Here is a 24,701-nt window from a genome sequence, read left to right as displayed (position 1 = left end):
GGCTCAGTGGTAGAGTGCTTGCCTCACAGTGTGAGGCCCTGGGTTCCATTCCTCAGCACCAGATAAGCAGAAAAAGTCAGAAGTGGCGCTGTGGCTCAAGTGGTAGGGCGCTAGCCTTGAGCTGAAGAGCTCAGGGACAGTGCCCAGGCCCAGAGTTCAGGCCCCACAACTGACAATTAAAAAGGTAGAATAATGTGTAATAGAAAAGCTACAGATGTAGCTTCATGCTTGCCTAGCATTTACAAGGCTCTGAGTTCAACACCCAAGAAGACAAAAACAGATGTACAATAGTGTGAAAGGACATTCAGAAAAGTCGTTGTTTTTCTAGATGCAGGCAGCCGACTATATCAGGAAGGGTCAGATGTATCTCCTGGAGTTGTAATGCTTCATTTCTTAAGTAGAGTGTTGGGACATTACATTCATACCTTTTTGTTGGTTGCAATACTTTATCAATTAATGAATAGAGCATGGATTTTGCAAACAGACAAACCAGGTTTTAAGTAAACTGCCACTTACTATGTGAGCTGGAGCAAGGACTTAACCCCTCTGAGCTTGTTAATCATCTATAAAACAGGACTGCCAGAGCTGCGTGAGCATTACTTTCAAAGTTCTACCCCTCCTTTCCCAAGTCCCAGCCTGAATGAGACTAAAGCATAGGCCAACTTCACCATCACAGGAGGGTGACACCACCTCCTCAGGCCATGTCAGAGGAAGACACTACATTCCTCACAGGTTTTGAGGTTGTGATTTCAGAGAAGGCAGTTTAGCCCCAGCCCAGATCTGTTTCCAGATACCTCTGTGGCTTCCCAGCTGAGGACTGGAATAGGGTCAGGGATGGTGGACCGATTTCAGAGATCGCTACAGAAATCCTCCTCCTCAAAGGCCAGGAAGGTGATGAGGGAAGCCAGCTTCTCTTCACCATGAAAATCTAGGAGCAGAAGGGTCAGGTTCCCTGAGAGGGGAAGCAGCTGGGTACAGAATCCCTTCCTCCGGTGCTACTTGTAAGGGTTGGGATTTCCCAGAGAACTGAAGATGTGGGGCTCTCTCCACTTGAGTACGGGTGTGATACAGAAGCCTGGCTCCAGGAGTATATGTGCCTGGAGGCCTCCAGGGCGGGTTGTGTTTCTGTCTGCCTGCGCATCTATACATGCCCACACACACTCCACACACAGCCCATCTGTGTACACCACAGTCTGGCTATGGAGTGGGGAAAGGAACTCAGACACCATTCTCATTGGACAGCTTAAAACACGATGTGGCTCATTTTTATTTTATCTCAGAAAAAAACAAACACTCCCTTTAGAAGGAAAGGCCGGTTTGATAGGGCCTCTCTGGAGGCAGCTCTGAACTGCCCAGGCTCCAGGCTCCAGGCTCCAGCCCCCTGGGACCATGAGCCCATGTTCTGGCATTGTTCTTGTTGTAACTTGTCCTCCAGTCCACTTTCATCACCCCCAAGAGATGGCCCTGGGCGTTCAGTGCACAGCCGTGGTTGACAATAGGAGAGGGCTGCCTGAGACTCCCTGGCATCCTCCCAAGGCCAGGTTAGCAGCAGGACAGGCAACAGACCCAGAAGCCAGGGAGAGGAAGATAATAAAATAGAAAGGATTTCCTCACACTCATATCTTCTGGGGAAAAAAAAAATTAGTCAAATGCCACCTCCAGGCCAGCAGCTTCTTGAGCCCTAGAAAGTCTGAGAAGGGTGGCGTGCGTGTGACAGGAGGTTTGCTGCAGGCCAGTCCACTAAGCCATGGCAGCTCTGCAGAGACCTACTGGGACTTCCAGAGGCGTCTGGAGTGGAAGACTGGGCCCTGCCCAGTGAAGATGCCGCTGGGGCTGCAGCCCCGGCCTCGTACAGGGCCTCGCAGCATGAAACATCTACTTTCTCAGGCCTCAGGCCCTACTTGCTGGGCCTCATGCTACACCAGCTTGGGGCTCCTTCCTCTCCATTCAAAGTGGTTGCCAGATGCCTGATGGCTCTCATGGCATACTCACTCTTCTCCCAACATGACTGGTCCAGCCAACCAGAAAGACAATGATTTGCTTCCCTCAGGAAGGGGCAAACTCCATGGACCATCAGGATATTCCTGCTCTGCCCTGGGCGAGGGGGTCCTCTTTGCCAGATGACTCTGGGCAAGGTCTTTTGTGCTCATAGCTAAGGAGCTCCACATCCTCAAGGCTCACATCCTGGTGGGCTTCCTGGACACTCGCTCCACTCACCAGCCCTAGGGCATAGCCATTGGGCCGCCGCTCAGGATGGGGACCGCTGCCATTGGCCCACACCCCAGGGGGATGGCCATTGAGACGGAGGCTGGCCTGCTCTCCTTCAGCACTGTGAGCTGCCAGAGCCCGAGCACTGGTGCCCCCTGCCTTGAAGGGTTCCTGCCTCCTCAGGACGTGACTTCGAATGATCTTGCGGAAGGTGTGACGAAACTCACGGATCCGGTAGGCGTAGATGAAGGGATTGACAACAGAATTGCTGTGCGAAAGGACAATAGCCAGGTACATGAGCCAGAGAGGGGCATGGCTGCACGTGGGGCAGAAGAAGGTGAAGCAGTTGATGATGTGCAGAGGCAGCCAGCAGAGGGCGAAGAGTCCCACAATGATGGCCAATGACTTGGCTGCATGGACCTCCTTCTGAAGTGTGGACCGGGTCCTCTCCCCTGGCAGGGGCTGGCTCTCCATCTGCTTCAGCTGTCGCCGGGCTGCCAGAAAGATCCGCAAGTAGATGCCCAGCATGAGCAGCAGGGGCACCAAGACGAAAGCGAAGAAGTTGTAGTATACCATGTAGTTCATTGGCACCACGTCCTCAAAAAGACACGTCACCTGGCCTTCACCACAAGAGGAGTTCCTGCCCTCCTTCAGCAGGCTGCAGTTGTTCCAGCCTAGCATGGGTGTCAGGCCGATGGCAAATGAGAGCACCCAGCAGATGGCAATGATGCCCTTGGCCCTCGTGCAGGTCACCAAGCTGTTGTACCTGGAGAGAGACCAGCATTAGAACCCTGAGAATCCAGGACTAGGCAGAGCCAATAGTCAAGAAACCCAGAGAAAAGCTAGGCGCCAGTGGCTCACGCCTGTAATCGTAGCTACTCAGGAGGCTGAGATCTGAGAATTGTGGTTGAAAGCCAGCCCAGGCTGGAAAGTCCGTAAGAATCTTATCTCCAACTAAACACCAGAAAACCGGAAGTAGCACTGTGGCTCAAAGTGGTAGAGTACTAGTCTTGAGCGGAAAAAGGTAAGAGACAGTGCCTAGGCTCCGGGTTTAAACCCCACAACTAACAATAAGAAAAAGGGAAAGGGAAAGGGGAAGGGGAAGGGGAAGGGGAAGGGAAAGGGGAAAGGGAAAGGGAAAGGGAAAGGGAAAGGGAAAGGGAAAGGGAAAGGGAAAGGGAAAGGGGAAGGGAAAGGGAAAGGGAAAAGGGAAGGGAAAGGGAAAGGGAAAGGGGAAGAGGAGAGAAAAATCCAGAGAAGACACCATGTGGGTTCCCCATTTATTGGCTAAAAGGTTTTCTTTGCGGCACCCAGAATAGGTACTTCCTGAGGATGCCTCAGTATCCTCTTTTAAGTGAGGTAGTGGGCCTTGCCTTTCTCACAGGCTGTTGTGGGCCAGGAGTAGATAACAAGTAGATAACAGAGCAGGCACCCTGGAAATGGAAACTACTGTACAAATGTTCAGATAATCAGATAATCCTGAGACTTAATTTGAATTTGATTTGAGGGGAAGTAAGTGATTTGGGGGGACGGGGAAGAAGAACGGCACCCAAGTTGGTTGATCTTGGTTTCCCCATCCCTTCCAGGGGTGGGGAAACTTTTTTCTATAAAGGGACATTTGGGTATTTATATAATTTACAGACCATACAAAATTACAATGCAGGCAAATTGGCTGCTGGAAACCGACCAAAAGCATACATGTCTGTTTTGTCAGGTACCAATTATTTCAAGGGCCTTATAAGGGCCAGATGTTCCCCACCCCTTCATGGAGGGGTCTGGTGGGTGGGCTCCTTGCCACTTGAGACCTGTAGCTAATCTGAGCTTCTGTTCACCAAGCTCTTTCTTCCTCATTTGACTTAAGTATCCTGAGTGGAGACAGGGAATGGAAGTGCCAAGTCGAATGAGATACCATCTCCCCAGCAAATCTACTCACAGACTCTATAGAGAAATAAGATAATTGTGTCTTGACATTTATCTGGCAATCTTAATAGTCTTAAAGAAAATAATTGGATGAGGGTTTAAGGTTCAGACAATGACAATAATCTTCTTGAAATCACTCAGTTTTCCTAAGAGCCAGATAAAAATCCAAGTCTACTCATTACAAATCTAAGACTCAGAATGGGTTGATCTACCCAAGATGCAGCTTCAGCCCCTTGTAAAGGCATCAGGGTTTTTGTTGTTGTTGTTGATGTTGTTGTTTGTTGGTGGTGGGGTTGGAACTTAGGGCCTGGGTACTGTCCATGAGCTTTTTTGCTCAAGGCTAGTGCTCTACCGCTTTGAGTCACCAGTTCACTTCAGTTTTCTGATGGTTAATTGGAGGTAAGAGTCTCACAGGCTCTCCTGCAGGGACTGGCTTTGAACTCAGCCTCCTGAGTTGTTAGGATTAACAGTCATGAGCCACTAGGTCAGGTAAAGCATCAGTTCTGCAAAAGAGTGGGTACCTAAAAAGTCTCCCGGATGGAAAAAGGCAAGCTCCGTGTTCTCTGAAGTATGAGCTTCTGCTTACTAGTTTTCATTCTGGCAAAACCAGAGTAGCCTCTCCACCTGGTGGAAACCCCGCTCAGCCTTCAAGCTCAGGCTGTGTATTTCCTCAGAGAAGTTTTCTGCCTCATCTGGGCTCAAGAGATGGGGAGCTCCTTGGAAGTAGGGCTCTCTTGCATCCATCTGCAAATGGCAACTTTTAGACAGGACGACGCAGGAGATGACAAGGGAAAATGCATCCAGCAAGGACTGAGTCTATTGGTGGCAAATATAGGTGCCTACAGGTAATAAATGTGAGGCATTTACCCTGGTAAATGTGCATTTACCCTTGGTTGCCATGTAAAATGTGCATCAGTAGTACAATGAGGCCCTGGGTTCTATCCTTAGCACACAAGGGGAAAAAAGGCTGAGCAGGTGGCTCATACCTATCATCCTAGCTACTCAGGAGGCTGTTATCTGGAGGATTGCTGTTCCAGACCAACCTGAACAAAAGTAGACTTCATAACTAAAATAACCAGCAAAAGGCTGGGCTGGAGGTATGTCACAAGTGGTAGAATGCCAGCCTACCAAGTGCAAGGCCCCACATTCAAACTTCGGCATTGTCAAAAAAAAAAAAAAAGTGCCTTCATTTTGTCAGATCTCAAGAGTGTCTGGGCAGCTTATGTTCTGGGCAAAAATCTTCCAAGTTTTAAACATTGTTAGATAATTAAAATATAAAATGAATTTTAAAAAAGACAACCTAGTAGTATCTGATATCTAGTCCATAGTCCACCTCTTATTTTACAAATGGGGAAACCATGGCACAAAGTGAGGTATAGACGTGAATATGTAGGCACCCAGTTGGTTGAGTTGTGCGAGGCAATGTAAACCCAAGTAAACTCATTGGTTCTGAATCTGGGTTTGAACTCAGGGCTTTGTATTATGGGCGATGCCTACAGTCCATCTCTGGTTTTGTTTGTTTTTATGCCAGTCCTGGGGCTTGAACTCAGGGCCTGGGCACTGTTCCTGAGGCTAGCACTCTACCACTTGAGCCACAGCACTACTTCTGGCTTTTACTGTTTATGTGGTACTAAGGAATCGAACCCAGAGTTTCATGCATGCTAGGCAAGCACTCTAAAACTGAGCAACATTCCCAGCCCTGTTCTCATTTTTTTGAGGTGCTACTACAGATTAAACCCAGCATCTTGTACAAGGCAGGTTAGCACTCTAGTGCTGAGCTATAACTCCAGCCCTGTCCATTCAGAACAGTTACTAGGCAGATTTATTTTCACAAGCTCCCCAGGCCCACACAACAAGGGCTTAGCCATCTTCAGCAAGGCCTCTACACGAGGAGGGCTATGGACTTGACCTTTTCTACCAACCAACGTAGAACCTACACTTTGTCTCCTGTTCTAGAGACTCAAACATGAGTCTCATACCTACATAGCACACATCTCTATGCCTCAGCACTTTTCACTGTTCTCAATATTCTACAAAAGTACTTAGCCTTCATTGAAGAGGAAGCTCCAATATGTTAACATCTTTCCTGAGAAAAGCATAGCCCTCCCTGGACTCTGGTCCTGTTCCATCCCTATAAATAAGGAACATAATGTCATTTCACCTCTCTGGGCCTTCAGTGTCCTCATGTTTAAAACGGAACTTAGAATCCTGGGCCCATCAGCACTGCCCCTAAGTACAGACTGCACCCAAGGGTAGGTAAATGCTTTTCATCTGAGCTGTTCACAGGGAAATGGGGTGCCATGGGCCCCATTCTTGCCATCCCAGGCTATCAAGCAGAAGCAAGCAGCTACACTGACGGTGAAGGGCCACCTGCTGGAGAAAGGGAGGTGGGCAAGTTGCTGGAGAAACCAGGGCTGGCCACAGCATGGACATCCCTATGTGTCCATTTATCTCCTTTTACAGAAGAAAGACTCCACCAGGGAAAGTCTCCTACTGCATGGTGAAAGTCTTTTGTGGCCATACAAACAAATACATGAGTAGTGCTTGCCTGGATGGGCAAAAAACTCAGGGTAGGAGAGATTGATATACTTTTTTCTTTATAATGTTTGCATATATACATAGTTTACTTTTTTACAAAAACACTAACAAAGCTGGGGGTGTAGCTCAAGTGCTAATAATGTTTGCCTAGCATGTGCAAGGCAGTCTCTACATGCATACACATGCATGCACACACATGCACAAATGTGTGTGGGGGGGAGGGGGGATAGATGCATTTTGTTTTTGTCAAAAGAAAGCCTCTTTGTGGCTCAAGTGATAGGACACCAACCCTGAGCCAGAAAGCTGAGTGAGAACATGGAGCCCTGAGTTTAAAGCCCAATATTGACTTACAAAAAAAAATACTTAAAAAACAAAAAAAAAAAAAGAAAAGAAAGCCTCTTGGGCTGAGAGTCCTACACCCAAATGGGGGCCTGGGACAGCATCAGGGCCCAAATGGAACTATGACCAAACCATGCATGTCCCAGAAGCATCTCCCAGGCTGTGACTAACATGGTCACCTCCTGACCTTCTGGGACCTCACACATAGACTGTTCAGCTAGAAGAAATATCAAAGCCATCTCATACTCTAGAGGACTGAGAAGTATTATAGGATGCAGCTGCCAAAGCTGCTACCAGTTCCCGTTTTCAAGTTGTCCTCCAGTTGGACCCCAACTGCCCTTCCGGGGATCTAGATTACCCACACTGGGGGCTCAGCCTATGGTCCAGAAACATATCCCACAACTAGAAGTTTCACATGCATCTGTACTACTTTGAGACAGCAGAATTTCCCTAAGTTATCCTAAGGGGCCAGTGATCCAAGAATTGAAGAACCTCTGACCCAATGGGGAAATCAAGCCTAACTCAGCCTTCTATCTCTCTGCCTACTTATCTCCTAGCACTCAGAGCCAGGCTACCTCTCCTGTTCCTGTTCCTACAGACTCATTCTTTCCTCAGGAGGCTCTGTGGTCCTGCTGACACACTGGAGACCCATACATCTGAATGCCTATCAGGAGACATATCTTCCTCTGTGGTTATTCAAAGGTTACCTGAAAAAGAAAACGCTTGTATCTGGCCCTGGGCTTTTCATCTTCTCTATGGACATCAAGAGATGTATCTCTGCGTCTAGCTCTGATTTTCTCACCTGCCCTAGCTCTCAACAGCGTCCTTACATTTGGGAGAGAGGAGACAGATTGTTCTAAAGTTGAGTTCTTTAAAAAAAAAAAGTTACCACGGTGCATTAATTGGAGTTAATAGGCATAACAGACTTCAGAACAGCCCTTCAGACCTTGCCAGTGGAGCAGGAACTGGCTTCCTAGCTGTGAGAGGACGGAGGAAGAAAGGAGCCCAAGCCAGACAGCACCCTGTAACCAGCCAAGAGCTACTGGTTCTCATGGGCTTCCCTCCAGCTCCTTCTTATGCATGACTTGTTCTCTTAGGGACCCCCCATATTGATACTTCCACGTGTCCAGCAACCAGGGGCTTCAAGGAATAGGAAAGGGAGGGACCCAAAGGCCAGGTACAGTCTGAAGGACTCTAGAGTTCATCTACATCAGAAGCCATGTGTATGTCCTTTCCTGGTCCTGGCCATGAGAGTCATAACATCTGCTCTTGCTAAAATACTGAGCTTAGAGGGCCAAAGAAGACGCTGAGCTAAAACCCTTTTACAGGGCTGGGAAGATGGCTCAGTAGTAGAGTGCTTGCCTTGCAGGCATGAGGTCCTGGGTTCTATTCCTCAGCACCACAGAAAAAGCCAGAAGTAGTGCTGAGACTCAAGTGGTACAGTGCTAGCCTTGAGCTGAAGAGCTGAGGGGCAGTGCCCAGAGTTCAGGCCCCACGACCAACAAACAAACAAACAAACAAAAAACTTTTTTTTTTTTGTCGGTCATGGGGCTTGAACTCTGTGCCTGGGTGCTGTCCCTCAGCTCTTCAGCTCAAGGCGAGCACTCTACCACTTGAGCTACAGTACCACTTACGGTTTTCTAGTGGTTTATTGGAGATAGGAGTCTCACGGTCTTTCCTGCCCGGGCTGGCTTTGAACCGCGATCCTCAGATCTCAGCCTCTTGAGTAGCTAGGATTACAGGCAGGAGCTACTGGCACCCAGCCAAAAAAAAAAACCTTTGCAGTTCTATTCTCTCTGCCCAAGGGGCAGGAGGAGTACCTTCATCCCTGCTGGTTCCCTGCAAAGACCAGCTTGAACCTTCTGAAGCCTCCCTCAGCAGAACTTATATGGCTGAAAGTCCAGCTGGAGTGCAAGTCTAACTCTGGAAGATCCTGGGATCAGGAAGGCAGATTAGAGCCAGAAAGGCTATGGCTCCAGATTCCTAGCAGCTCAAGAGTTGAGGCCTCACCCTGCCTTGTCCTGCCAGACATGTCACCCACTCCCTGCCACTCACTGTGGACCCTCACAACTTTTGTGAACTTAGGCAGACAGACAGATACACCCCCATTATAGAAGAGAAAATGGGCCTAGAGTAGGACAGCTGATTTCCCATAGCCACACAGCATGCCCCATCCTACTAATTCAAGGATTCATTGTCTTGACTCTCAGAGAACACATAGAAAAGGGAGACCAAGCAGGGAAAAGCTGAGGTCTTTCAATTGAGAACAGCTGCCCCAACCTCTCCCTAGAATGCAGCTGCCCTTTAAATCAGAGAAGAAAGTGAAAGCCGGGCTGCTGCTTCCCCTCTGTGCTGCTCCGGCTCCTTGTGCTCCTGGGCTGTGTGGGCTCAGCTCCACTCCTCTGTTCAGAGCTGTCACTGGATAAACCTGGACTTTGCTCTGCTTCTTGGACCAGAATTACAGTTACATGCTATCACATAGAGCTTCAGCTATTACTCTACCCCCCCCCCCCCTTCCTTCCTCCCTGGCAACTTTTTAAGGAGTACTGGAGTTTCAGCTCAGGGCCTGCTTCTTTTGAGCCTGCTTCCCTTTTGGGTGCAATGATAGCAATGGCTGTAGGATGCAGCTTTGGGGAAACTCCTCCAAAAACAGAGGTCCATAGGGGTGGCAGGCCCTGCTTCTTCCTAGGCCTAGTCCTAGCTCTATTACCAATTCCCATGGCCCAGCAAGTGCAGGCTCCCTCCTCAGAGCCTCATTTTTTTCCATCTAGACGATGAGAGGAAGGAAATGGTTTCTAAGGGCCTTGTTGGGTTTGACACCCTGAGTTTCCATTTGCTCCCTGAGCCTGGTCCTCAGCCTGCAGTGGACTGTAGGGTCTCCTCCGCAGGAGACTCCACCTATCTGGGAGAATTTACCATGGGGATAGTATACGCCAATCCCAAATCGCAGAGACTCTCCTGAGCACCTGCAGCACCCCCTGGCTGTGAGACAAAAGTTGGGGGGAGCAAGGAGGTAGAGCTGGCAGCTCCTGGCACCCCTAAGGAAGGATGTACTTCCTATTTTATCTATGGCCTTGTTAGGTGGAGGCTACTCCCAGGAAATACAGCCTCTGGGAAGTCTTTATTTACACAATACTTAGCTGAAGTCACTTCACAAAAGATTCACCATTAAAAAAACCCCTCCCACAGCCAACTCATGACCTAAGGAGCAACATAATTTGCACCCAAGTGACTCACTGTGGCATTGAGTCAAGTCACTTCCCCTCTCTAGGTCTCTCTCCTAACATGCACGTGACAGGGCCTGCCTTGAGGAGCGAGGGAAAGGCAGGTGGCAAGTGGTTCCTGACCAGGGTATTGTGGTTATCTGTGGCTCCTCCTCCACTCCAGTGTCCCTGTAAGAGTTTTGCTCTGACACATGAAGAATAACTTAGACACACAGTGTCAGCCCTCAGCACTATGTCTAATGTGGCCTAGGGGAGCTCAGGTTGCTCAGTGCCATGAGGACCAGCCAGACTGGTATGATAGCCACCCATCTGCCAGCCCTGTGCAGCCCCAGGCTCAGATTCATACAGACCAGACCCTGGGCACAGCACAGCTGGCCTTGTACTCATGTAAGCCTCTAACTCACCGGAGTGGGATGCGGATGGCGATGTAGCGGTCAATGGCAATGGCCAAGAGACTAAAGATGGAGCTCTGCGTGAGGACCAGGACAAAGCAGGCAAAGAAGAGGCAGCCATGGCAGGCAGCGCAGAAGCCAGTGCTGATGGTGATGGCAAACGGGATGGCAAGCACGCCCACTGCAATGTCAGCCGCTGCCAGCGACACCACAAAGTAATTGGTGACATTCTGTAGGTTGCTGTTGATCCACACAGCCCAGCACACCAGCACATTGCCCAGGATGGCCAGCACGGCAATGGCCAGCTCCACTGTGATGTACACCAAGGAGCCCATGGTGGGAGCAGCCACAGACGGGCAGGTTCAGCAAGGACGCGGGCCTGGGCCAGCTCACGGTCCATAGCTGCAGTCCAGCCGTTCCACCTGCCCAGGCCCCGGAGCCTTTTCCTCACAGGAGCCAAGAGTGTCCCCTCATGGGTGCTCCAGAGGCTTTGTCACAGGCAACTCCGCTCCTGAGATCAGGCCCTCTCCAGCGGGGGCTCCGGTGATGGCCTCATGGCTCAACTCAGTTTCAGGGTTCCTAAGGCACCTGCAAAGAAAGACAGAACCCTGGTGAGCCACTGAACCACCTAAGCCTCGAAGATTCCACTGCTCTTGATTCTACTCCCCCATGCAGGTGGTGTGTCAGCTTTGAAGATGCTCCCATACCCAGAAGTAGGACCTGGCCCCCACCACTAAAGAGTCCATGGGCCCAGAAAAGTCATTGAGTCCTATAGAATTCCTATTAAGACCATCACCCAAACCCTGCATGACCAAGCGCTGCATGACAGGCATGGGAGGGACTAACAGGCAGAGCCAAGGCTCTGCCACGACTCTATCTGCCCCTCATCGCCACAAAAAAATCAAGGTGACTGTATTCCCCCTTCCCTGGTGTTAAGGTCATAACTCTCTTAGCCTGGCCAAAGATCAGCCAGTCTTACTCCCCCCACCCCCACCCCGCCCTGGAGGCCAAGAATCTGTCAAAGTTAATTCTGTCATGTTGGCTCCCCAAACTCAGCATCTCAAACCATCTGTGGCAGCCCAACCACTCAGTCCCCTGGGTCTCTCCACTTGCTGCCAGCTCTATGACTCCATTCCTTCCAGAAAGACCACACACACACACACACACACACACACACACACACACACACACACACACACACAGTGAGAGAGAGAGGCTCTCCCAGTCACACCCATATGTCTCACTGCACTAGCCTACTTGTACCACTTTGTCCCCAATAAGCTCTCCAGAAGCTACCAGTGCCCAACAAAGGGACAAGCCAGTGACTCCTAGAGCCTAGTTCTAGAGAGATCTGGGGATCCATTCAGTCCTACCAGTGGCAGTGTATAAGCATTCTTACCCTCCCAGGCAGCAGAGCAGGCACACACCTGAACCGGCTGACTCCCACTGTCCCCACCAACTGGCAGGCTGCACCTCTGCTGGGGCAGGAGCTTGGGTGCTTCTCCTCTCTGACAGAGCCTCCTCCCCTTCCTCTTCCCCTTCCTCCTCCCCTCTCTCCTCCCACACCCTCTCTCCCACCTGTTCCTCAGCCTGGAAAATGTGGGCATGAATGACTGACTTAAGTTAGAAAAGCAGGTGCTCAACATTGACTCGCTGGGGAACTGTGGCCAAGCATGTTTCTTTTCTGGGCCTCAGTTTCCCTATTCATACAGTGAGGAAGTTGGGTGATCTCTAGGAGCCATTTCAGCTCTCCGTGTTGTTTTGTCCATGAAAAGGAACTAAACAACATATTAGAAAGGGCACCCCAGAGTGAAAATATCATAGAAAGATAGGAATGAATGACACTAAAGAAGCTTAAGCCGGAGCCCAGCCTGAACTCCCATTGTCCTCCCTGTGCTTGTGAAACTGCTTCAGTTCAAGCAGAACTCTCTCACCAAGTGCCTCTCCCTCAGAGGCAAGAGGCCCCCCAAACCACCTTTCATTCCTCAAGGAGCCCCAGAGGTGCAGGAGCAGCAGTCCCTGCCTGTCTAGGGACAAGAGGCTAGAGGCCTTTTGGCTACCTGCCTGTGGCTGCATCTTCCCCCTTTTCCTCCAGCTCATGAGGACTAGAGATCCTAGAGAAGGCCACTCCTTAGTCCTAGTTCAAGGCTCAGGCTCCCTCTCCCTCATCCCACTTGAAATTGGCTGAAATAAGTAAACCCTGAGTGTCCTTCCAACTGCAATGCTGCCTCAGCCTGGAGCTGCAACAGGTACAGGCTACATCCACATGGGTTGGGGGTACCAGTACCCACTTAGGAAGTTCAGAATAGACTTCCTGACACAAAGGGCTAGAGGGCATGAGGGGAAAGCCAAAGCCCTGGCATAAACTGAGGAGTTAGAAGCCTGCAGCATGTGAAGAGGCCCAAGCCCTACTGAATGTCGCTTTGCATGGGATATTGGGCAACTAGCTGCTCGCCAAGCGTGTCCCTGGCAGACAGATAAGACCATTAAGTCCAGATGCTATCCCTGACTACATTCCGTGTTCCCCTGTGTCCTAGCCTGCAGTCCAGATCAGCATTCAGGAGCTGAGGCTAGCCTTGGGCCTGTCTCCATGGTGTGGCCTCCCAGGCCTGGTACCAGCAGCAGCAGGTTACTGTCCAATCAAAACCTGCCAGGCCTGATGGGCCACTGGCCATCCCGGGATCCTGCCTCAGGGCAACTGCTGGACCTATGTCAGTCACCAAAAGAATCTACATTAAGGAACACCACAGACATTTGACAATCTAACTAGGCAGGTAAGAAGGCTCCTACCAGCCCACAGATCCAGGACAGATTTCTCTTCAGCCCCATTGCTCAGAGCCACGACCATCAGCCCCAGGGACCACACTGGCTCCCAGCGGCCAGGATGTCTGTCTCGGAAGGGACCTGACCTAGCCTCTCAGCAGTCTTGGGTACCTGCCTGAGAACCAACCACTGGCGCTCTGAGTTTCTCCATCACGCTGAACAGCATTGGGGACCCACATGCTTCCTGATCATACTGAAGCCACAATTTCTATCCTCATCTCATTGAATGCACTGGCCCCACCTACCAAGTCAGCTTCGCAGGAGCTGCAGACACATACGAAGCTCCCTTCAGCAAGCATGCCCACCTCTACCCCTTCCTCTGACATTTCCGCAGGCTGCCTCCATTGCTGCCAGCACATCACAGGTAAAGCTCTGATCCCACAGGCCACCTGGACACCTGCCAAACCAGAATCTACTCTTGGCTGTGCCTTGCCCAGCTGAGCCCAGGAGCTCAGCAGAGACAGTCTTGGGATAGGAGTGGAAGAGGAGGCCAGGAGATCTGTGCTTCTAGGGTAGCTCTGCAAAGGGGAAGGCTGGGGCTGCAGGACTAGGGGTAGTACCCTGACTTGGAGTCTTTCCTTGTGCAAATGCTCCCACTGGGGAGGGGGGCAATTTCAAACTCTTAATGTGTCACTGACTAGAACAGGGAAGCAATGCACATAGCTGGCTACCTGGTGCCACACCACCACTGAGCCACCAAACCTTAGGCTCTCCAGGAGGCCACCTGCCTAAATGGCTGGACCTTCTTGAAGAGCTTATTCCGTCTCCTTGGAAACTGGGGAAATGATAAAAGACAGTGGTTTTCACGGGGCCCACGAGCTCTATCTTACAGAGGAGGAAGCTAAGGCCCAAAGAGGAGAGGTGACCTCTCGGCCTTACCAGGAACACGAATGTGTGACAGCACTGAGAGAGAAGGCCACAGGATTCCATGGAAGACTTCTGGAACCTCCTGCTCTCTCTGACCTTCCCTTCTCTCCAAAGCTTCTCAGAAACACAGAAAAGCTGAGGCCCAGGGGGGCCAGGACGGGGTCAGGATCTGGCAATTTCCTATCTCTCTCCTGTTGGGCACTATCTAATTAATCCTTAAGTCATCTATTGCTAAGAGAGGAAATTAAATACTAATAAGGTCCTGTTTCCTCATGATTGCCCCTTGTTAGGGATGGGGCAGAGGGCAGCTAGTGTCCCATGTAAACTATAGATATGTTGCGGAACATCCATGATATGCCTTGAAAGAACGATCCCAGAGGATTCCCAGTAGTTAGAGTCAAAACTGCACCTTCCTTCACCACTACCCCCTTGCCACCACACTGATTTAAGCACTTCAATGAAATCGTCACTTAATCCAAACCCATACATCTGGCCCACCTCTTCTGGCTCCTCATACATCCAACCAGCAAGTCCCTCAGTACACATGCCCAGATGGTAGCTGTACCCTTTTAGAGCCTGCTGTTCAGAGGCACCCACTATCTTCCAGGCAGGCCCTGTACACCTATGCCTAGTTGCAGCCTAGGGCAAAGAATGGAGCCGTGTCGAGATTCTACCCACTGCAGCCATGCTGGACTCCGAAATCCCAGTCTTAGAATCCTCTTCCTTGTAACCAGTTTTCCCCACTTTCCTACTCTACTGTGCTACAAAACAGCCCAAACTTTGGACCCCGAGGAGCTCTGTACTGTCTGCTACCAACATGCAGGCCCTTATACTGCACCAAGGACCTGGAAGCAGGAGGAAGCCCAGGAAAGTCTGAGTGGCATCCACCACTTTGGGGATTCAGGTGCCCACAGGCCATATCCTGTTACCAGGACCTAAACTCCCATTTCAGATGGACGGCAAACCCCAATTTCAAAACAAAATTAAAGCTAAGAAACACAAGCAATAGCATCAAACCACAGAGATTAGTATCTTCAAAGAGGCGGGTCATGCAGTAGTGCTATAATGGTGTGTGTGTGTGTGTGTGTGTGTGTGCATACGTCCATGCACAGGCTGATCCTGGGGCTTAAACTCAGGGCCCAGGCACCATCTCTGAGCTGCTTTTGCCCAAGTGCTTGCTCTACTCTACCATGTCTGGCTTTTTCTGAGTAGTTTATTAGAGATAAGGGTCTCATGGACTTTCCTGCCTAGGGTTGGCTTCAAACCATGGTCCTCAGATCTCAGCCTCTTGAGTAGCTAGGATTCTAGGCACGGGCCACCAGCATCCAGCACCATAATGATTTCTAAAGACATTTCAGGTCCTCGAAGAAACAAAGCATCCGTAAACAAGGAGAACTTATCAAGCCATTGGCAGAAACAGGAGCAGGCAAATATGAACAAAGAAAGATGAAGAAGAGATCCTTGGCACGAAGAACAGAAGGACTGACATAAAGAACACACCAGCTGTGATGGATTTCAGGCCTGCGGGCGGCTGAAGAGGACAACTGGGGTCCGAAGACAATCCAAGGGAATTCTCACAGAGACCTTATCGAGTCTGTGTGAGAAAGCAACAGACATCTGCACGGAAGGGAAGAGAGAAGCACCAGCGTTGGTGTTTCAGGAGCTCAGCAGGCATGTGGAAAGATATGAGACAGAATGACAGCTGGGTGGGCTGGGTGGCTCCTTGCACGAGCCCTGCAGTGGCACCGCCATGACTGGACTTGAGTTTCCAGGAAAGCCTGGGACCCACAAAGCCCACCTCCTCCCCCAAACACATCAGCTAGCAGGACAGGTGCTTTCCTCAGTTGCCTGGAACTGAGCCACTTACAAAGCCCCGGGCTTCCCTTCCCTCCTTACTTCCAGCACCTGAAGCAGGCTGGCCCCAGGTACCAGGGCAGGCAGCTGGGTGTGCCTCTTCCCCCACCGGCCTGTGGCTGTGCTGCTACTGTTGTGCTCCTGGGGGCAGGATGTGGGCAGGAAAAGAGAAGCAGTTGCAGGTGGGGAACAGGGCAGCGTGCTGTCCCTGCTTCTGCTTCACTCCCAGGACCAACGGGACTGCCCGAGAAAGCCAGAGGTCCCTAGATATCTTGCCTGAGGCAGCCACTCACCGATCACAGGCTACTTTTGCAGACAAACCGCCAGGACGTGCTGAGAGATCAATCGGTGGTGGGAGCAAAGGGAGGTCGGCCCCAGCTCCATCACCAGACTTCCCCTCTGCATGTGGCTCCTCGCGTGTGCCAGCACCATGTGAGGCTTGGCACCTGCACCTCCCACAAACAGCTGATCACAGGTACTGTGGGTAGTGTGCCGCCTGAATAGGGGCTGACGGGGGAGGTCCTTGGCACCCAGGCCCCAGCTGCTGCTAAGTGCACTAAGGATGGAGGGACATGGACTCATGGCTGGGGTCCCTCGGACATAGGTGTGAGGAAGAAACCCTGGAGGCTGAAGGGAAAGGGTGAGGGAGCTGCACCTACTTGAGCATAATCTACCTGAACCCTGGCCACCCTACCGCCTGTCTACCCCTCCCCTAGCTTGGCTCATGGCCACAATGAGGCTAGAAGTGAAATCTGTGAAGCCTCTGGGCAGCCTACACCCTGGGGGAGACACCCTAGCACCATGGCTGGTCTCTTCTTGCCCTCCCCACTTCCCCAAGCAGCCTTTCATCCAGACCACAGCTGCTGCCAAAACATCAGCATCACACAACCACAGAAGGTTCCAGCCCCTGCCCAGCAGCCTCCACAACAGACCTGTCATGCAGGATTATAGGAAGGCATGGGGGCTCAGAAGGAATCTCTGCAGGGCTTCTCAGAGGAGGGGGGTCATTGGGCTGCACTTTGAAGAAGGAGAAAAGAGGGACAGAGTCCACCAAAGAAATCAGACTGCACAGCTCTGTGCTGCATCAGAGAAAGCCCATGACAACCCTGGAAAGCTGCAGTCTTACCTTCCCAGGCATGCAGGGGTGAGGGGCTGCAGCTCTGCCACTCCATCTGGACCCTCCTACATCCCTAGCAGGTTCTCATGACTTCCAGAATGTAGAGTCTAAGGCTTCCTTCTCTGCCACCAAAGTGCTTCTTCCCACACCCAGGACCTAAGCCCTGCCCAGAAGGTGAGAATTCTTGAAGGGGCTCCTCAGAATATGAACTCCATTGCTCATGTGACCTAGCAAGGACCAGAGACCCACCTTTCTACACTGTACCATCTTTATCAGCATCAGTCTGCAAAGCCGTCCTTCCCATACACACCCAATCTTGGGGACCAGGTTTGAGTTGTATGAAACAGGACAGATCTCATAACGATGCTGAGCTGACAGCTGGAGCGCCTCAGGATGAAGTCAGTAGCTCAGGACCAGGCAGGTTAGAGGGTAACAAGAGTCCCTGTAGGGTTTCAGGTCCGGGGCTTTGCAGATCCTGATGCTTTCTCTGGAGCCAACGTCTCCCTCTGCCACAGCAATCTTAGTGGTATTCTCCAACCCATCCTCCACGGCTTCCCAATTGGAATACAGAATCCCCTCGGTCCCAAATTGTCTAGTCAAGGCTACCTCATTTCTTCTCCATTACAGTCCTAATGCCCTTTGGGCATTGCTAGGAACACTACCACCCTTGCTTGGCAGATGAGAAAATGGATTCCCAGGATACTGACCCAGCTCAAGACCACTAGGTGAGCTAAGTGAAGTCTCTGATCAGGGGTCCCCTGATGGATCTGGCCCCAAATCTGATGCCTGCCGGACGCGTGGGCTTCCCTCAGGACACGGACTGGGAGGCAGCCCAGACCTGGGTGGACATACATTGACCGAGGTTTGTCTAAGGGACACTAGAATTTGGCAAAGCATGGGAGTCTCCTAAAGGCAACGGCTGAGCTATGAAGGTGTAGCTACCATAGATGAGGGGACAAATCCATGAGGACTCCTTGCCACAAATGTGCTAGGACTCAGGATGGTGGCGAGACAATCCATAAGGCCCAGCCTTCCCAGCCCCAGTAAGCAGCCCTTGATTCCACCATATCCTCACAGCCCGAAGTGCTCCCAAGAGCTCTTCGCCAGGATCGCCAGGGCTAGGGAGCTAGGAGCAGCCTGGGGTGGACATGGATTCAGAATCTTCTAGAAGGGGCAGTCTAGGAGCTTAGAGAGAACTGGATGGCAAGGCCAGGACAGGCCTGAGCCCCCGGCCAGAGAGTAGCAGACGCCAGAAGAGCGGGTGCAGCTTTTGGGGGGAAGGAGAGCCGGCCGGCAAAGGGAGATGTACCCCTCATCCACGGGTCAGGACAATGCCCTCCTCCTGGGGGACACTTGGCTACTGCGCGCTTGTTGCTTTGGGACACTTGGGTTTCCTCGATCCTCACCTCCCGCAGGGAAATTAAAGTATAAATGCCTGGACGAATTGACAGGCTCCACCGAGGCCCCTCCGTCCCGTGGGCCATCCCATGCCAAATCCCTCCAGAGCCGTCACCATTCCCGCCGCTCTTCCTGCCTAGCGCGGCTAGCGGCCCCGGGCCAGTTCGAGGCGCTCCCCGCCCCCAGCCCCGGCCTCCCCGGGGTCCCCACCACTGCCGTCCACCGGACGCGCGCGCTCTGCGGCGCGGCCCCGACTCGCGAGTCCCGCCGCGCCCAGGTGTCCGCGATGCGCCCGCAGCGCGCGGCCCTGGGGCACCTGTGCCCCTCGGCTCCACCTGTATCCGCCTCGCACCCCCGAGGCTTCGTCTCGCGGGGCCCCCAGCCCATTCCTGGGCGGGACACCCCGAAAAGACCAAGGCGAGCACGCGCGGCACACCGACCCCGACCGATCGCCATTCCCCGCCCATTGCCGACGGCGCGCACCCCTCTCCGCACCCCGCCGCCCGGCCGCCCTTCTTCCGGGCCCCTTCCCTTCCCCGCCTGTCCCTGACCACCTTCCGGTCGTCTGGGGGCCGCCCGAAGGGTCCGCACACCGTCCCCCGACCCGGCTTACGACGTGACCGGGCCAGGCGCGGTCCCGGGCGCAGGCCGTTCCCGGGGCCGCAGCGGGGCAAGGCGCCGGGCGCCCCAGAACTCGCTCTCGAGGGGCAGAGGGAGCGGCGGGTACCCCGAGGGGCGGGGCGAGATGCCCAGCTCTCTCGGCCCGGCACACCTCCGAAGGCCTCGCATCTCCAGGCAGACCCCCCCCCCCAACCCCGACCCTCCTCATTCTCCTCCCCGCCCTCCCCGCCAAGACCCGGTACCCCGGCTGACCTGCGGCGCGCGCGCCGGCTCCCGCTGTCTCCGCGGCCGCTCGGGCTCCGGCTCCAGCCGCGCCGCTCGCGGGCGCCCCCTGCAGGCGGCATCGAGATCCGCGCTGCCCCCGCCCCGCCCCGCCGGCCTGGGAAACCGAGGCCCACGGGGCGGCTGGGAACGCGAAGCGATGTCTCTAAGCCAGGCGATAGCATCGTGGATCTGCGCGGCATCATATCCCTCGCCCGTGGGCCCCCAGCGCGGTCTTGGAGATTCCATAGCCCCCGGCCTCCTCTTCCGGCGCTGCCCCCCGCCCCCCCCCCCCCGGGAGGGACCCCTCCAGCCCTGCGAAGCTCAGGCACCCTCCTCCAAGAAGGCCTCCAAGCAGCCTCAACTGCTCTGGTCCTCCTGGGGCAGTGCCGTCCCGTGTCCTGCGCTAGTACACCCGTGTCACTCCCTCTTTCTCCAGGCTACGTTGGGCCAGGGTCGCTCTCCAGTTGCTACAGCCCTGGTGTCCCTAAAGCCCAGACTATTTCCTGCCCCCCCTTTACCCCCCACCTCCCGCCCTTCTCTGAAGCACAGAGGGTGGCGAGAGTCATCTCTGGGAACCTCAGACATGGGCTGGTAATCCCTGCTCCTCTCTCTGTCCTTTTTCTGGAAGTTTCTAATTGTCAACACCCCCATGTACAGCCCCAGCCTGACTGTGCACAGGGATCTGCCTTAGACTCCAGCAGGTGGACTTGGACTGGCCTCAGTCTGCTCCCAGAAGCCTCTCAGAGGCCCAGGGCTTGTCTAGTAGAAGCTCCTAGAACCAGAGGGGCTCCCGGTAGTCAGGTTGAGAAATTTGCTCAGGGCCAGTCTAGCCCCTAGGGCTAAGGTCTGCAAGAGGAAAGACTTCTTTTTTTTTGGGGGGGGGGTGTCCAGTCGTGGGGCCTGAACTCGGCCTGGGCGCTGTCCCTCAGCTCTTCAGCTCAAGGCTAGCGCTCTACCACTTGAGCCACAGCACCACTTCCGGCTTTTTTTCTTTTTGCTTATGTGGTGCTGAGGAATCGAACCCAGGGCCTCAGGCATGCAAGGCAAGCGCTCTACCACTGAGCCACCTTCCTCTAAGCAGTCCTTAGCCACCCCCAGCACAGGAAGGAGAGAGAATGCAGAAGCTCTGTGTGCAGGTACCTGGCCTCTAATCAAGAGGAGCCAAGAACCTGAGGCAGTGATCTTCACTTGAAGGGACTCAGTCTTGATCACCTGATAGCTTTCCTGGCTCATGCTTGGGGCTAAAGCCTGGTCTCTTGTTCCAGCCCATCCACTGGTCTCTATGCCAAGAAGGTGCAGTAGAGACCTACCTGCCATTTGAGTTAACCTGAGGACCCAACATGGGTGTCACATGAGACCCTAGGGATACCAGTCCCCATCCTCCTCCTCTCTTCCTCAGATGCCTTTCCAGCCTCAGATCTGCCCCCCCCCTCCATTCTCAAACACACACACACACACACCCCTCACCTCTTACCCCTCAGTCCAGGTCCCTTCTGAGCCTGCCCCCCCTCCATTCAGGGCCCTAGCTTTCCTTAGTGAAAAGGAAACCTGACCACGCTGCCCCTGGGACCAGATCCTGGAGCTTCTCTGGCATTCCCAAAGGCCTTCTAGGAATCCATTTGTTTGTGATATGCCATCCATTGGAACTTGGGAAGCTACCTGGCTAGGGACTCCTTTCCCCAGGACCAATCTTCATTCTGGACTCTCTCCATGAGGAAGATCACTTTGAGAAGGGGGTCCCTTCTTATCTACTCCTGTTGGGTCCATTCAAGTCCTCAACTACCCTGTTGCCTTGAAGGGGCTTGGGTGCTCATGGGGCAGAAAACAACACTTGGCCTATTCTGTGGGACCCTCTTGCCCCCTAGCCCATGGTGTGGGACCACATGCTTCTTTTCTCTGTCGTTTCCATTCTGGGGCCCAACACCCTTCCATCAGATTCCCCACATGTGGCCTGGCCTCATGTACCTCATCCAGAGAATGAAAATTCATTCTGACACAGTGCTCAGAGTCTGGGCAGAGCCCCATTTCTCAATGTGGGGAAAAGCTGTGTCCTGGTCAGGCAGGAATTAGTGTGACTTGAACTCCACTGGCCCCAGAATGGCCATAGGAGCTGGTGCTAAGGAGCTGGTGAGGGAACTGCCCCACACATTCCTAGCCAAAGCCAGTTACTGGGAAGTAACAGCACTGACTCTGTTGGTCCTGTGTCATCTGTCAGGCACCCTGGCTCAGACCTCCAGTGGAAGTTGTTGCTAGACATGTGGCATACTCAGGTTTTTACACTTGAGCGGGGAAGGGAATGGTCTTAAGGTGGCTACCCCCACTCCTGTGGGTGCCTGTGCTTGTCCTGGACAAGCCACACCACTTAGACAAAGCCTCAGTTTGCCTGGATGACCCCTTACAAGCCACCGCAGCCATTTATGCACCTGGGCTACCCTGTAGAAAGAGTGAAGGGCATGGGACCACACAGAACATGGCCACTTAACCCTTCTTGGACATGGGATCCCTGGCAGACTCTAGCTTCTAGATTTGGGCCTTCTACTCCCTGTCTCAGCCCCAGGCAGGCTTTGAAGGCTGCAGGGGTCCGCCCTTCCTTCCGTCCAGGCCCTGGCTCCTCAGGACACACAGTGGGGCCAGCTGGGCCTTCTCCTGCTCCAGAATTCCGTTCTCAGATGACCCGCCCCCACCCCACCTCTTGGCCCTTTGTTCCTGCCCAGGATGCACCTGGGCGGCCTCTGGCCCTCATTGTTCGCTCTGGGCCCAGCTGAGCCTCATCAGGGAGCAAGACCTGCTAGGACCAGCACCATGTACCAGCTGGCTCCTGAGAACCAACCAAACCTCAGGTGCTCAACTTTTCATCCTGTGAGCCGGGGACTTCACAGGGCTCCAGTTTAAATGAAAAGGCCAGAATCATGTCAGAGGAAGCAACAACTCAACAGTGACACCAGGTCTCAACTCAACCCTGTAGGAAGATGCTCTTCCACATCTGCTTCTGGCCACATAGAGACCAATAAGAACCTCAACCCGCAAGTGTGCTGGTCTGAGGTCTTGGTGTAGGTGGGAGACAAGACCTGGCAGTATGGCTGTGGTTTGGTCTATGGTGGGCAATGATAGCCCTCTGCTCCCCTTCAGGCCAGAGGTCATCCTTTATCCCCTGGAGGACCACCCCAGCCTCCTCCCCACTCTCCCACATGAGGATGCTTGAGGGTCCCCACTTTGTAGACATGGGAACAGTTCTGGCATATTGCAAGTGTTGGTCCACCAGGGGAGGACCCTGGAATGGCTAACTCCTGCTCAGCTTAGTGCATCCTACAGAAGCCCATGGGACATGGACCAATGACCCCAGCTCCTGAGGCTGCATGGTCCCCTCTGGACCTCTTCCCACATTGGGCCCTGCAGATACTTTGTTGGAACAAGGATGGGCCCTCCCAAGCCTTGATCTGGGGAGGGTGTAGTTGGGCTGTCAGCCCGCTCTCCTCAGCCCCACCTTGTGCGCCCAGGAAGGCCTCCTCCTCTCCCAGCCCTACCTGCTTTTCCACAGATGCCTTGACCTGCTGCTATTTGAGCTCCAGCTGGCAACCACACTAGCCCTTACCCATCTGACCCAAATCATGTTGAAACCTATTCCATCTGTCATTGTCCCCATGAGAGGGACAATCTGAGACAGCCTGGGGCTAGATGTCATCTGGATGGGGTCAGAATTGTCCACTGGGTGCCACTAGGGCCTCTGGCACAGTTGCTCAGAACTCCAGATCCTTGAGGTGGCCCTGTCTGGCTCTCTTAAGAACTTGTCTCTTTTCATTCATGAAATGCTCAGTGAGGTTCTGGAACCTTCCATATGTCATTTCAACTTTCCTCTTCAGAAGTGCTGCAGGCCGTGTTAGCTCTAAGCTGGGGGCCACAAAGGCCTTGGGCTAATCTCACTGAGCCCTGCAATCATCAGGCAGGTGAACTGGGCTACTACAGAGCTCCTCAGAGATTATCTTGAGACAATGCAGTATGCAGCATCTCAGGGAACTGCAGTTGGAAGGTCCCAGGTCCATTGGTAGGGTGGGACCAGCTCTACCCTGCCATACTTACCATCTTAGCATAGGACACATGGCTGTTGATGATGAGCTTGAACCAAGTCCCAGCCCTGTCACACAGGCTCTGAAACTGTATGAGGGGCCTGCACCCCAGGCTCTAGAGCCAGGCCCTGCTGGTCAGGCTTCTCACCTGCAACTGCTAGCACAGGAAGGCAGGGTTAACAGTCGTTTACAGTTGCTCAGGATGCAACCCAACTCAGGCCTGATCAAGTTATCAGTGTTCCTGGGACCCTGGGACTCTCAGGGTACTCACCAATGTGAGGCCGGTGCTCCACAGACCTCCCCTTCATGTGGCGTGTATAAGGTGACAAGATGGTGTTGGGACCTCAGGGACTGAGTGCCCTGGCCCTCAGTTCAAACCCCAGAAGTGGCACAGAAAGCCAAAAATAATAAAATAAAATGACTGTACTCAGAAACAGAGTGGGCTCGAGGTTTTGTTCAGGAGGGAACCAGTATTAAAGAAAAAACACACAATCAAGTTTCCTGGTTACAGGGGCTGGGAAGGTGGCTCAGTGGTAGAGCGCTTGCCTTGCATGCCTGAGGCCCTGGGTTCGATTCCTCAGCACCACATAAGCAAAAAGAAAAAAGCTGGAAGTGGCGCTGTGGCTCAAGTGGTAGAGCGCTAGCCTTGAGCTGAAGAGCTGAGGGACAGCGCCCAGGCCCAGAGTTCAGGCCCCATGACCAGACCCAAAACAAAACAAAACAAAACAAGTTTCCTGTTGCCTCTGGGTAGTAGCAGTAGTGGTGGTGGTGTGTGTGTTACTAGGGCTTGACTTCAAGGCCTCATGCCCTTCTGTACCTTTTTCACTCAAGGCTGGCACTCTACCACTTGAGCCACAGCTCCACTTCTGTTTTTCTGCAGCCTCATGAGAACCGTAAGCCAATGGCATGCAGCTTGGAGAGTGTATTATGACTGTGTGCATTTTCCCCCCTCTGTAATTTCATCTATCCTGAAAATTATTTAAGATACGAGATTTCTAAAAACTGGTATGTGTCTGGGCTGTGTTGGCATTTCTGGGTCACAGGACCTGCCACAGAAACCGTGTGCTTATCC

At 52.9% G+C, this 24,701-nt stretch overlaps 1 protein-coding gene across 1 annotated transcript; it reads right to left on the bottom strand.

Annotated features, from left to right (window-relative positions):
* Positions 1-1,238: 1,238 nt before the first annotated feature.
* On the bottom strand, positions 1,239-16,543 carry Adora2a (adenosine A2a receptor). Its single transcript, XM_042666259.1, has 3 exons — positions 16,459-16,543; positions 10,634-11,209; positions 1,239-2,974 (listed from the first exon to the last, which is right to left on the bottom strand). The coding sequence occupies exons 2-3, from the start codon at positions 10,954-10,956 to the stop codon at positions 2,074-2,076; spliced, it is 1,224 nt and encodes a 407-aa protein (XP_042522193.1). The 5' UTR covers positions 10,957-11,209; positions 16,459-16,543; the 3' UTR covers positions 1,239-2,073.
* Between the last annotated feature and the right edge of the window lie 8,158 nt (positions 16,544-24,701).

This window comes from Dipodomys spectabilis, unplaced genomic scaffold, assembly GCF_019054845.1.
Source record: "Dipodomys spectabilis isolate Male_0828 unplaced genomic scaffold, ASM1905484v1 ptg000363l, whole genome shotgun sequence".
NCBI lineage: Eukaryota > Metazoa > Chordata > Mammalia > Rodentia > Heteromyidae > Dipodomys > Dipodomys spectabilis.
The sequence above is the reverse complement of the archived record's forward strand: the minus strand, read 5'-3'. Positions and strand labels throughout refer to the sequence as shown.